The sequence below is a fragment of the Scyliorhinus canicula genome, chromosome 16 (assembly GCF_902713615.1).
Source record: "Scyliorhinus canicula chromosome 16, sScyCan1.1, whole genome shotgun sequence".
Taxonomy (NCBI): Eukaryota; Metazoa; Chordata; class Chondrichthyes; order Carcharhiniformes; family Scyliorhinidae; genus Scyliorhinus; species Scyliorhinus canicula.
In genome coordinates, this window is record NC_052161.1 from 79,247,018 (window position 1) to 79,260,996 (window position 13,979).

At 47.8% G+C, this 13,979-nt stretch overlaps 1 protein-coding gene across 3 annotated transcripts in view; it reads left to right on the top strand.

The window, feature by feature from the left end:
• The window catches only part of slc25a16 (solute carrier family 25 member 16), a 105,128-nt gene that overhangs the window by 45,915 nt on the left and 45,234 nt on the right, over window positions 1-13,979 (top strand). For all 3 annotated transcript variants that reach the window (XM_038821931.1, XM_038821933.1, XM_038821932.1), the window contains exons 4-5: window positions 8,564-8,697; window positions 12,363-12,426. In XM_038821931.1, coding sequence (XP_038677859.1) covers window positions 8,564-8,697; window positions 12,363-12,426 — 198 coding nt within the window. The remainder of the gene's footprint in view (window positions 1-8,563; window positions 8,698-12,362; window positions 12,427-13,979) is intronic.

Below are 13,979 nucleotides of genomic sequence, written 5' to 3' on the forward strand. Positions count from 1 at the left end.
GCGGGAAAACAGAGGAAAGCCCGCGCTTTCGCCCTGCCACACCCCACCCCGCCATCTTCAGTTCCACCCCCGTCCCCGTCCATGCCTGTAAAGAACCCCCCCTAGGAGCCCATATCCCCGATCTGCTCTCCCCCCCCGTCCCGCCTCCCCAACTTAACATTATAAATAACAGATAAATAACAAATAACAATGTACTTAACAGTCGCCCTCTACCAAACAGCATAAATAACCATAAATAACCATGAATAACCACAATAACAATAACTAAGGGAAGTTGGCAAAGGGGGAAAAAACATCAGAAGAAAAACCACAGCAAGAGTTCAAAATCCAAACAAAGAATTCAGCTGAAAGTACCCGAGCGGCCAAGGCCGCCAAGTATCCCCTGGGTCTAATTCGAGTCCAGTTTCTCTTCCTGTACAAAGGCCCACGCCTCCTCTGGGGACTCAAAATAGTGGTGTTGGTTCCTGTAGGTGACCCACAAGCGCGCTGGCTGCAGCATTCCGAACCTGATCCGTTTTGCATGTAGCACCGCCTTCGTCCGGTTGTACCGGGCCCGCCGCTTTGCCACCTCCGCACTCCAGTCCTGGTAGACCCTCACCGTCGAATTCTCCCACTTGCTGCTCCTTTCCCTCTTGGCCCACTCCAGCACTCTTTCACGGTCGCTGAGTCGCTGGAACCGCACCAGCACCGCCCTCGGGGGCTCATTTGCTCTTGGCCTCCTAGCCATGACCCTGTAGGCCTCTTCCAGCTCCAGGGGCGAAGGGACGGCCCCTGCCCCCATCAGGGAGCTCAGCATTTCTGCTACATATCCCGGGAGGTCTGACCCCTCCAGGCCTTCTGCCAGGCCCAAGATCCTCAGGTTCTTCCGCCTCATTCGGGTATCCAGCTCCTCAAAACGGCTCTGCCATTTCAGGTGGAGTGCCTCGTGCACCTCTACCTTTCCCACGAGGACCGTGGCCTCCTCCTCCCTCGCAGTCATCTCCTGTTGCAGCTCCCGAATCGACGCCTCTTGGGTCGCCTGGGCTCCCATCAGCCTGGTGGTCGTCGCATTCATTGACTCCAAGAGCTCCATTTTCAGCTCCGTAAAGAAGCGCAGGAGAGCGGCCTGCTGCTCCTCCGCCCATTTCCTCCATTCCTCGGGTGCACCACCGGCCGCCATTTTGGTCTTCTTCCCCCGCTTTTTTTTGGGAGCTGCTGTTGCTCTCTTTACCACCCCACTCCGGGTACCGACCATAAAGTTGGTCTGGTTCTCTTCAGGGAGCCTTCCCCCACCGGGATTTGTCCTTACAGCGCCGTTGGGGCCCTCCAATCGGCCCGAAAACACCTTTGTAGCAGGAGCAGCCAAACGTGCGACTTAGCTGGTCATAGCCGCAACCCGACATGTTATTTTTAATAAGCCACTGGTTCATACTATTGCACAAAGGGAGTCATGTCCAGGTGCAGTTTTCATGTGAAGCAGGGTTAAAGAACAAGAATTGCACCAGGAAACACAAACAGTTGGCTTGGTTGCACGGAATTTGAATATTTCTGAAAATATTGCTGAAGTTTTTTGCCTTGCTGATGCCAAGACAAATGCATGAATACCAAATTTCAAACAATCACAACAAATTATATCACAGGGGTAAATAGTGCTAATTGGTTGGCAAGTTGACTCTGGCTGGGGTATTGCCATAGAGAAATCTCCTGGGTAATTCAAAAAAGGTGCAAGACATGAACATATTCCTTTTATTTGCAAAGTGGGGGGGGGGGGGGGGGGGGGGTCCTGACTATGAATGTATGTATGTCACTTCTAGCAAGTGGAAAGAGTCATGTAATGAGCTTGAGTAATTATCTTTTTTTAAAATAAATTTAGAGTGCCCAATTCATTTTTTCAGGGTAATTTGAGGTAGCATGAGCACCTTTCAGTTTTGAAGGTGGTGACCATTGACCCACGATACACACAATGACCTGCATCAGGATAGCTTTGATGCACTCTGTTTCTGCCTCAAGCTTGCATGGTCAAGAAATGGATCAGGATCTCTTTACAGGATTGCTGATAAGATGGAACTATACAAATCTCAATATGTGTATTGACCAATGAAGGTAGAGCGCAGTAGCTCAGTAACCCATTAGCAGATTTCTTATTGCCACATTGAGGAAAGGGAGCAAGTTTGGCTGCCTCATTGCAAAGCACATTTGAACACAGGATAGAGTGCATTAACATAACATAATTCAGTCTTAATTTTAAAGCCATTTTGATCTTATTTGTGTATTTAGTTTTGAAATTCTACATTAAAAAAATTTTCTATTGGTATTTTTGCAGTTAATATCCAAACTTTGCGGAACAATACAGAAACAACAATAATTACCAACACAGTAACAGCACCAACACCAGCATCACAAGCTGCCGCCACGCCTGTGACAGTGGTCCAGTTCTATCTTTTTCCTACATTATTTACATTAGTGTGTATCAGCTAGTTTTTTTTAAAGTGTTCGGGACTCCAAATGCTTAGTGAAACAAGTAACACACAACAGGTCTGTGAAGAGGTTCGTGAACTTCTTTCATGTATCGCGGAACCTCTCCTCAGACCCCCTCATTGAGAATTTTATTTTTTCTAGTTGCAGGAATTCGGCCAGGTCTGAGAGCCTCGGGTCCCTTGGTGGTGCAGATGACTTCCAGCCTAGCAGAAGTCTCCGTCTGGCAATCACTGAGGCGAAGGTTAGGGCGTCCGCCCTTTCCCTTCCAGTGCTCTGGGTGCTCTGACACTCCGAAGACCGCCACAGATGGGCACTGCTCCATCTCAACCCTCACCACCCTGGACATAGCCTCCAAAAAGGCTGTAGAACTCTGGGTTTGGGGCAAGACCAGAATGTGTGGGTGTAGTTGGCCGGGCCCGGCTGACACTGCTCGCACCTATCCTCCACCTCTGGGAAGAACGTGCTCATGCGTGTCTTAGTAAGGTGCATTTTGTGCACCAACTTGAATTGCATGAAAATGAAAATCGCTTATTGTCACGAGTAGGCTTCAATGAAGTTACTGTGAAAAGCCCCTAGTCGCCACATTCCTGTTCGGGGAGGCTGTTACGGGAATTGAACCGTGCTGCTGACCTGCTTGGTGTGCTTTCAAAGCCAGCGACTTAGCCCTGTGCTAAACAGCCCCTAAGCATCAGGCTTAGCCTGGCGCAGGAGGAGGTGTTGATCCTGTGCAGTACCTTGATCCAGAGTCCTCCCCCCATCCCCATGCCCAGCTCCTCCTCCCATTTTTGTTTGGTCTTGTCCAGTGAGGTCCTAACCTTTTCTATGAGTCATCTGTAGATGGCGCCACATTTGTCATCCCCTAGCCAGTCTAGCCCTACCATTGAGTCTGGAAATGTGTGTCCAGGTCTCTGGGGGAACATTTTTGTCTCCTTGCGAAGGAAGTTTTGCAGCTGCAGGTACCTGAGTTTGTTCCCTTTTGGGAGTTGGAGCCTCTCTGAGAGTTTCCCCAGGGTCGCCATTGTGTCGTCCATGCACATGTTTTTCACTTATTCTGCCCTCCCTCTACTTCCCAAATGTTGTGTTCGTCCTCGCTGGTGTGAAGCTATGGTTGTTCCAGATGGGCAACATCTCGCCAAGCTTGAAATGGTGCCGGAACTTGTTCCTTGTCCTTACTGTGGCCAGTACCACCGGGCTTCTGATATGTGTGTGTGGGTGGCCGGGGGTGGAGCAGTGGTCAGCGCTGTGAGAGATGTCCTCGTGCAGGTTAGGTGCATTGGCCACGCTAAATTGCCTCTTAATTAGGAAAAAATAATTGGGTACTCTAAATTTAGAAAAAGAAACTTGCTGACCCTGGTGAAGAAGGATTTGAGGTGAAGATTGGGAGTGATCTGAATATGAAGAAGAACGTAGGCAGCACGTTCATTTTGACCGTCTGTACCCATCCCGCTTGCAAAAGAGGGAGTGAGTCCCACTTTTGCAGGCCCCTCTTCACTTCCTACACCAGGCTGGAGAGGTTCCATTTGTGGCGCCTCGTCCAATTGCCAGGTACCTGAACCTGGGTTGGGTCACTTTAAACGGTAGTTCGTCCAGCTCTGCTCCTTCCTCGCAGGAGTTCACCAGGAATATTTTGCTCTTCAAATTTGCCCTGAGAGGATCAATACAAGGGTTCTATAAACGATGGCAGCCTTCTCTGGACTTCCTGGCTCAGAGATAGGTAACTTGGTCAATAGCAGCAGCAACCGGGGAGGGAGGGGGGGCGGGGGGGCGGGGGGGGGGGGGTGCATTATTGTAGTGTTTATTCTGTAACTTTATAGTGTGTTAATTTGCGTTGTTGTTAAAATGCTGGGTTGTTCATGGGGATGGGGCGAATGTATATGATTGTTAATATTGTTATTTTCGATATTTTACTAAGGTTGTATAAAATCAAAATTTTTCAATAAAAATTATTTTTTTAAAAAAAGGAATATTTTGCTCTTTCCCAGGTTAAGTTTGTAACCTGAGGAGGCACTGAACTCCATGAGGAGTCCTCTTATCTTTCCCATCCTGGTTAGGGGGTTTGACACATAGAGGAGCAGGTCATCCGCATAGTGTGAGACTCTATGCTCTCTGCCCCCTTTCTGAATACCCGTCCAGCACTCTGCCAACCTGTTTTATTTCATTTTGTTAATAAATTTAGAGTACCCAATTCATTTTTTCCAATTAAGGGGCAATTTACCGGGGGCAATTTAGTGTGGCCAATTCATCATTTTGTGTTGTGGGGGTGAGAACCACGCAGACATGGGGAGAATGTGCAAACTCCACATGGAAATCATGGTATCGAACCCGGTCCTCAGCGCCGAGAGGCTCAGTGCTAGCCACTGCTGCCCCTGCACTCCACTGATCTAAGGGCGGCGGCCAGTGGTTTGATTGCCAGTGCGAACAGGAGCGGGGATAGCGGGCACTCCTGCCTCGTTCCCCAGCTGAAAATATTTGGAGCTGGTGCCGTTCGTCCATACGCCCGCCTTGGAGCGCTGTACAGGAGCATCAACCATGCGGTGAACCCTGCCCCAAACCCAAACCATTCAAGTACCTCCATTTTAAAAAAAATAAATAAATTTAGTACCCAATTCATTTTTTCCAATTAAGGGGCAATTTTAGCGAGGCCAATCCACCTACCCTGCACGTCTTTTTGGGTTGTGGGGGCAAAATGCACGCAAACACGGGGAGAATGTGCAAACTCCACACAGACAGTGACTCAGAGCAGTCAAGGACCTCCATGAGGTACCTCTATTTGACTTGATCAAAGGCTTTCTCAGCATCCAGGTGTTGCTCGTTCTGGTGAGTGTGCTTTACACTCAATTGGCTCTGTTTTATTACCTTGCTCTAGAGTTGCCAGGTATCTTTATGATACCACGACGAGGTTCAAGTTCAGATCAATGACTCAATACACCAATTAGTCAGGTTCAAATCAAAACACGTTTATTAATACACAGTTAATCGCTACTCATGCATACAATACTAAAAGACTAGGCTATTCCTACCACTAACAGGCCAGTACTTATCTGGATAAGGGAACCCGCTGGGTCAGGGAACAATGGCCCCTTGCTCGATCCTGAGTCTGCAGGCTTCCAGCTGGTACGGACTAAGGGGTCAGGAGCATCTATCGCGTAGCGGGCGTTGACTGGTCACTTACTTGATGGTGCAGCAGTTTGCCAGGCCTCTCCTTCTTACGGTCAAGTTCTTCGAGAGCTGCTAAGATGTTCTGCTGGGAGGGCCGGTTAAGAGAGCGAACTGACCTTGGGGGCTCTATCTTATAGCCCTCAGGGGCTTCGCGCCCTTTTGGGCGGACCCCGAGCTTACTTCCAATCGATTGGTTTGAATTCCCCAATACTGGGGCTGTTTCCCGACCGCTGGGCGGTCCTTGGGTGCCCATTTGCTTCTTTTGTCTTGGACTCCTGCTGGCGCCGAGGAGTCTAGCTTTACTTCGATCACCTTTGATTGTTACTATTGTGCCTGGGAATCGCTCATTAATGTGCATGGCTGCTGGTTTCAGTGCTGTCTGCTTTCTTTGCAGGCAGAATACACAGGAAAAGTCTGCAAACTGCTTGTTTCTCTAGGATTGTCCAATTTTCCCTGCGTTCCTTGTGTTTCTCCATTTTGAACTTGGGAAGTGGCCAACTCAGGTGGCTACACAGGGGAATGATCACCTCTGGTGTCCTCTCCCCGGATGGGGTAGTTATTACAAACAGATGGTTGCTGTTAATCCTTGACAAACGATATCTGATCTTCTGCGATCACTATTGTCAGGCAGCTCTCCAGATGCCTCGCCATAGCTTTCGCTAGGGTTTTGCATCAGCGTTTAAGAGAGTCATGGGTTTGTATGCTCCAAACTCTTGATGGGCCTTTGTTCTTTTTGGGGATCAGTGAGTTCGAGGCCTGGGTCAGCGTGGGTGGCGGCAGGGCCCCTTTTGACCGTGATTCGTTGAACATCTCCCGCAAGTCCGGTGCCAGCGTTGCTGCAAATTTTTAAAAGCCTACCTGGAATGCATCTGGTCCCAGTGCTTTCCCTGACTGCATGGAATTTAGATCTAGATTTATTGTCACATGTACTGGGGTACAGTGAAAAGTATTTTTTTGCATACAGTCCAGTCAGATTGTACCGTACATGAAAAACATAGGACATACGATATATACACAATGTAAATATAGTGAATCATCCGTGTTCTGCCCTTTGCCCTCTATCGTTGTTTCTCAGTCCATTATACTGGACAAATTTGTTGGCTTCCTCCGGGGAGTCAAAGTAATGTTGATATGTGACCCATAGCTTGGCAGGGTAGAACATGCCAAACTGCGGCCCACTTTTGTAAAGCGCGGATTGGACACCTTTGAAGTCTGCCCGGCGCTTGGCCAGGTCAACATCAATGTCTTGGTACAAGCGGATGGAATGTCCTTGCACCTGCGTTGTCTCGCGCTCACAGATCACACAGAACAGTACAGCACAGAACAGGCCCTTCGGCCCTCGATGTTGTGCCGAGCAATGATCACCCTACTCAAACCCACGTATCCACCCTATACCCGTAACCCAACAACGCCCCCCTTAACCTTACTTTTTAGGACACTACGGGCAATTTAGCATGGCCAATCCACCTAACCCGCACATCTTTGGACTGTGGGAGGAAACCGGAGCACCCGGAGGAAACCCACGCACACACGGGGAGGACGTGCAGACTCCGCACAGACAGTGACCCAGCCGGGAATCGAACCTGGGACCCTAGAGCTGTGAAGCATTTATGCTAACCACCATGCTACCGTGCTGCCCACCTCAGATCGGCTCGTTGTCTTGGTACCTGTGGGGCCTCACGATTATCGCATGCAGTGGTTCCCCAGTCCTGGCCGCTGCAGAAGTAACCTGTGGGTGCGGCCTATCTCCGGGTGCATGGCGAAACCCTCCTCACCGACTAGCTTCCCGAGCATCACTGCTACGTATTCTGTGGTGTTTCTCCCCTCCCTCTGGCAGCCCCACAATTCTCAGATTCTGCCGATGTGATCAGTTCTCCTGGTCGTCGACTTTGTCCTGCTCCTTCTGGGTCTTGATGTGGAGATGCCGCCGTTGGACTGGGCTGAGCACAGTAAGAAGTCTTACGACACCAGGTTAAAATCCAACCTGTTTGTTTCAAACACTACCTTTCGGAGCACCGCTCCTTCACCTGAGGAAGGAGCAGTGCTCCGAAAGCTAGTGTTTGAAACAAACATGTTGGACTTTAACCTGGTGTTGTAAGACTTCTTACTCTTCTGGGTCTTGACCAGGCTCGCTACCTCGGCCTAGATTGCCACGATTGGTTCCCTTGGACCGTGGCGGCTTTTTTGAGGTCCCTTGTCATCGTCTCCTGGGACTCTAGCCTCCGCTCCATATTGTCCATTGCCTCCCTCATGGGGGCCATCGTGCTTCCACTGCCTCCTCGACGGCTGCATGGAGGTCGATGGGGGTTTTAGACTGGGAGATTATAGGTACTTTTGCTGCCCATTTGGTGGGGTTAAAAGGCCGTAGTCGAAGTTCTTAGACGAGAGCCATCTTTCATGCAACCGCTCAGCTCATGGCCGCCACCGGAAGTCCCTCAAAATTCTACATTTACATTTGTAATGGAAACTGTGCATGTCAATTTCTTACATTAAAACCATAGAATTCCTACAGTCCAGAAGGAGGCCTTTCGGCCCTTCGAGACTGCACCGACCCTCTGAAAGAGCACTCTATCTAGATCAACTCCCCTGCCTATTCCCGTAACCTCATAACCCCACCTAACTTACACATCTTTGGACTGAGAGAGGAAACCGGTTAACCCGGAAGAAACCTACGCAGACACGGGAGAACGTGTAAACTCCAGACAGACAGTCACGGGTCCCTTGCGCTATGATGCAGCGGTGCTAACCACTCTGCCACCGTGGCACCATGCATTGTAATATAAAATCCACATTGTGGATATGCCCTCCAACCAGTGAAAATGCCGCACACATGCTCATAATATAGAGTACAAGTGGTATCAGGTTTGAGGACTGCAGGTAATGAAAATCAGTTTTGTAACCAAAAGTGTGTTTGGAACTTAATTTATGATCAGGATCTTTCTTACAGGAGTGTTTTCTACTCTGCGTGCTGTACCAAAGAAAGAAGGCTTCCTCGGATTGTACAAGGGTAACGGAGCTATGATGGTCAGGATCTTTCCTTATGGTGCTATTCAGTTCACTGCATTCGACCGATACAGAAAGGTAAAGTTAGTTGAGTGAATAGAATTCATGATAATAGTGTTTTTTAAAGCATTAAATCATTATACAAGTAAAATTTGTGGCATCATTTTTGTTCTGTGACTTGCTGACCTAAATGAGTGGGCAATAGTGTGGTGTAGCCGTGGAGCAAATAGGTCCTGTATCCGAGTGCATTAGAACAATCATCTAGAACTGGGGTTCGATTCCACCCTTGATTGTGTGAAGTTTGCACGTTCTCCCCGTGTCTGCGTGGGTTTCCTCCCACAGTCCAAAGAAGATGCGCAGATTAGGTGAATTGGCCATAATCAATGCGCGGGGTAATGGGGATTGGTGGGTGTGGGCCTAGGTAGAGTCCTCTTTTGAAGGGTTGGTGCAGACTCGATGGGTCGAATGGCACTGTGGGGAACATAGAGAGATCGGAATTGGAACCAGAGCAGGACATAAAACTCCACTTATGTCCCAATCAGAACTTTATACAGTAATGATATGGCAAAATTCACCTGATGTTTGTACTAATTGGCCCTATTTATGAAGCCTATATTCTTTGCCAGTTACCATGTGTATCCTGTAGCTATTTGGAATGTCCTTTCACTCTCTTTAATTACCACATTCCAATCCTCTCTACTAGAGGAATAAATGGAACTAAAATCTCCTCTACCTGATGGCCCTGTATCCTAGCATCTTAAAAGAGATAGCTACAGAATTTTTGGCTGCATAGATTTTGACATCTCAGAATTCCCTACCTAGATTCTGGAATGTCCTGTACGGATCACACTTTCCCCAGAACCTTGTCCCACTCTAGCAGGAATCTAAAGCCCTCCATTTCTCTCCTCCTTTTCCTGTACTCAATGGTGCCTGATACTGGGAATAATCCTGAGATGGTTAATCTTTGAGGTCCTGTTTCTTAATCCCTTTCCTAACTCCATAAAATCTACCTGCAGGACCTTTTTCTATCTATGTCATTTGGACCTTGACCTCTGGCTGTTCACCCTCCTCCCTCAACGTGCTCTGCTGCTACCTAGTGATATTCTTGAGCCTTTCACCAAGGAAACAACATACCATCCTGGAATATCCGATTCCTTTCTTGACCCTTTCTCCTCCCTCCCTGTACAGGTGAGCCACCTGTGCTGCTGTGGACTTGGCTTTGGCTGCACTCCCCAGAGGAACCATTTTCCCATCAGTGTTGAATACAGCAATGTTGTATTAGCCTTCAATACAAAGGAATTAAAGTACAAGAGTGAAGAAGTCCTGTTGCAGTTGGATAGGGGCTGTGGTGAGACAGCACCTGGACTACTGTGTCTGACTTTGGTCTCACTGCCGAAATTGCCCTGGAGGGAGTACAATGACTGATTAATGGGATGATGGAGATTGCCCTATAGGGAGAGAATGACTGAGCCTAGTTTCTCGTTCAGAATAATGAGAATGGATAAAGTCATTATGGCATAGAAGAAGACCATTCAACCCATCGAGTTCACGTTAGCTCACTGTAGAGCAATCCAGTCAGTCCATATTCTCTTAGCCCTGCAAGCTTATTTCTTTCAAGGGCCCCATTCAGTTTGGTTTTGAAATTGATAGTCTCCGATACCACCACCTTGTGTGGGAAACGGGTTTCAGAATCTACTCATTGCATCAATAATGTTTGTTAATCCTCACAATCCTCATCATTTCATCCTCTGGCTCAAAACCTTAAAACTGAGTCCCCTAGTCCTTGTTCTTCGAGCTAATGGGAAAAAACTTATCTAAACCTGTCATAAACTTGTCAAAGTTTCCTTTGCTCTAAAGAGAACAACGCTAGTTTCTCCTATCTAACTTTGGAGCTAAAATCCCCATTCTTGGGACCATTCTGATAAAAGTTGTCTGCATCCTCTCATGGACCTTCATATTCTTCTTGAAGTGTGGTGACCAGAACTGACTGCAGTACCATAGTAGTAGCCTTAACTGAGCTTTATAAAAGTTCAGTATAACATTGGTTTTGTACTCAATACCTCTATTTGTAAAGCCCAAGTTCCCATATACCTTGCGCGCCACTCGCTTAATATGTCCTGTCACCATCAAAAATCGATGTACATGCACCCCCATGTCCCTGGGACACTGCACACAGTTTAAAACTGTGTTGTTCACCCTATATTGCCTCTTGCTGTCCCTTCTGCCACAATGTAATCCCTCACAATGTGTCAGGTGACGGGGAGGCAGTGGCGTAGTAGTATTGTCAGTGGAATAGTAAACCAGAGACCCAGAGTAATGCTCTGGGGATCCAGGTTCAAATCCCACCACTGCAGATGGTGAAATTTAAATTCAATAAAAATCTGGAATTGAAAGTCTAATGATGACCATGAAACAATTGTTGATTGTCATAAAAATCCATCTGGTTCACTTGTCCTTTATCCTGACTGGGCAGCACGGTAGCATAATGGTTAGCACAATTGCTTCAAAGCTCCAGGGTCCCAGGTTCGATTCCCAGCTTGGGTCACTGTCTGTGCGGAGTCTGCACGTTCTCCCCGTGTGTGCGTGGGTTTCCTCCGGGTGCTCCGGTTTCCTCCCACAATCCAAAGACGTGCAGGTTTGGTGAATTAGCCATGCTAAATTGCCCTTAGTGTCCAAAATTGCCCTTAGTGATGGGTGAGGTTACTGGGTTATGGGGATAGGGTGGAGGTGTACGGTTGGGAGGGGTGCTCTTTCCAAGAGCTGGTGCAGACTCGATGGGCCGAATGGCCTCCTTCTGCACTGTAAATTCTACGATAACCTGACCTGGTCTGACCTACATGTGACTCCAGACCCACAGCAATGTGGTTGATTCTTAACTGCCTCTTCAAGGGTAATTAGGGCTGGGCAATAAATGCTGACAGCCTGTGACGCCTATGTCCCATGAACGGATTTTTAAAAAAAATGCCATCTGCTTCCTTTTTGTTCCCTAATCGGCCTAACTCTTTCTTTGACTCTCTCTACTTTTGTGTTTATAATGCTCTCTAAGGTCCCGTAGGGATCTCCAGAAGAGATTTGGATGCATAATTTGAGGGGAAAATAAATCGTAGAGCTATGTGGAAAGAGAGAGGAAGAGGAACTGGTTTGATAGTTGTACCAAAGACCTGACGCACATCACGATGTACCATCCATCATGTTGGTCATTCTATGTATGATACTAAGTGTTGTAGGGGAGAGTGAGCATCTAGGGCGAGGTGGGGTAGTGATGCTGCCCCTGCCCAGAGCTTTGAGTGTTTCATTGAATTTACAGTGAGAAGGAGGCCATTTGCCCCATCGAGTCTGCACCGGCTCTTGGAAAGAGCACCCTACCCAAGGTCAACACCTCCACCCGATCCCCATAACCCAGTAACCCCACCCAACACTAAGGGCAATTTTGGCCACTAAGGGCTATTTATCATGGCCAATCCACCTACCCTGCACATCTTTGGACTGGGAGGAAACCGGAGCACCCTGCGGAAACCCACGCACACACGGGGAGGATGTGCAGACTCCGCACAGACAGTGACCCAAACTGGAATCGAACCTGGGACCCTGGAGCTGTGAATCAATTGTGTTATCCACAATGCTACCGTGCTGCTGTTCTGAGGGTCTCACGCATATACTAAGTGTGTATTGTGGCAGGGATTAGGAAGGATTTTGAATAATTAGAATTATGAATAAAGGAATGCTCATTCTGTTTTGTTCAGCTTTTGATCGGCAAACTTGGTATATCTGGGCACATTCACCGATTAATGGCTGGATCCATGGCAGGTAACTTGTTTTATTTTGAATTCTAAATAACCTTCCAGTGTGAAGACGACTTTTGAAATTGCCATAAAAATCAAACAAGTGCTTTGTACGAAGTCGTAGAGTCTGTAGGCACAGAAGGAAGCTATTCACCCCATTGAGTCCATGCTGGCTCGCAATCAAGCAACGCAATCAGTCCCATTTGTTCCCTCTATACCCATTGTACCGTCAGATTATTTTTGCTTGAGGGTTCATTCAATTTCCTTTTGAAATCATTCATTGACTCTGCTACCACCACCCTTGTACTCAGAGTTCCAAGTCATTATTGCTCGCAGTGGAGAAACAAAATTCTCTGCCATTCTTGCCCTAAACCTTAACTGTAACCTCTAATCCTTGTACCATCAACTAAGGGGATCAGCTTTGTCTCCCTTATCTAAACTGTCAAAATTGTGTATGCCTCTATCAAATCTCCCGTTGATCTCCTTGCTCCAGGGAGAACAATCCCAGCTTAGAACATTGAACATAGAAAAATACAGCACAGAATAGGCCCTTCGGCCCACGATGTTGTACCGAACCTTTGTCCTACATTAATCATAGATTATCATAGAATTTACAGTGCAGAAGGAGGCCATTCGGCCCATCGAGTCTGCACTGGCTCTTGGAAAGAACACCCTACCCAAGGTCAATACCTCCACCCTATCCCCATAACCCAGTAACCCCACCCCACAATAAGGGCAATTTTGGACACTAAGGGCAATTTATCACGGCCAATCCACCTAACCTGCACATCTTTGAACTGTGGGAGGAAACCGGTGCACCCGGAGGAAACCCACGCACACACGGGTTGGACGCGCAGACTCTGCACAGACAGCGACCCAAGCCGGAATCAACTCTGGGACCCCGGAGCCGTGAAGCAATTGTGCTATCCACAATACTACTGTGCTGTGCTGCCCTTAAGAACAAATTAATCTACACTCCATCATTCTCCCGTAATCCATGCACCTATCCAATAGCCGCTTGAAGGTCCTTAATGTTTCCGACTCAACTACTTCCACAGGCAGTGCATTCCATGCCCCCACTACTCTCTCGGTAAAGAACTTACCTCTGACATCCCCCCTGTATCTTCCACCATTCACCTTAAATTTATGTCCCCTTGTAATGGTTTGTTCCACCCGGGGAAAAAGTCTCTGACTGTCTACTCTATCTATTCCCCTGATCATCTTATAAACCTCTATCAAGTTGCCCCTCATCCTTCTCCGTTCTAATGAGAAAAGGCCTAGCATCCTCAACCTTTCCTCGTAAGATCTACTCTCCATTCCAGGCAACGTCCTGGTAAATCTCCTTTGCACCTTTTCCAAAGCTTCCACATCCTATCTAAAATGAGGCGACCAGAACTGCACACAGTACTCCAAATGTGGCCGTACCAAGGTTTTGTCCAGCTGCATCATCACCTCACGGCTCTTAAATTCAATCCCTCTGCTAATGAACGCTAGCACACCATAGGCCTTCTTCACAGCTCTATCCACTTGAGTGGCAACTTTCAAAGATCTATGAACATAGACCCCAAGATCTCTCTG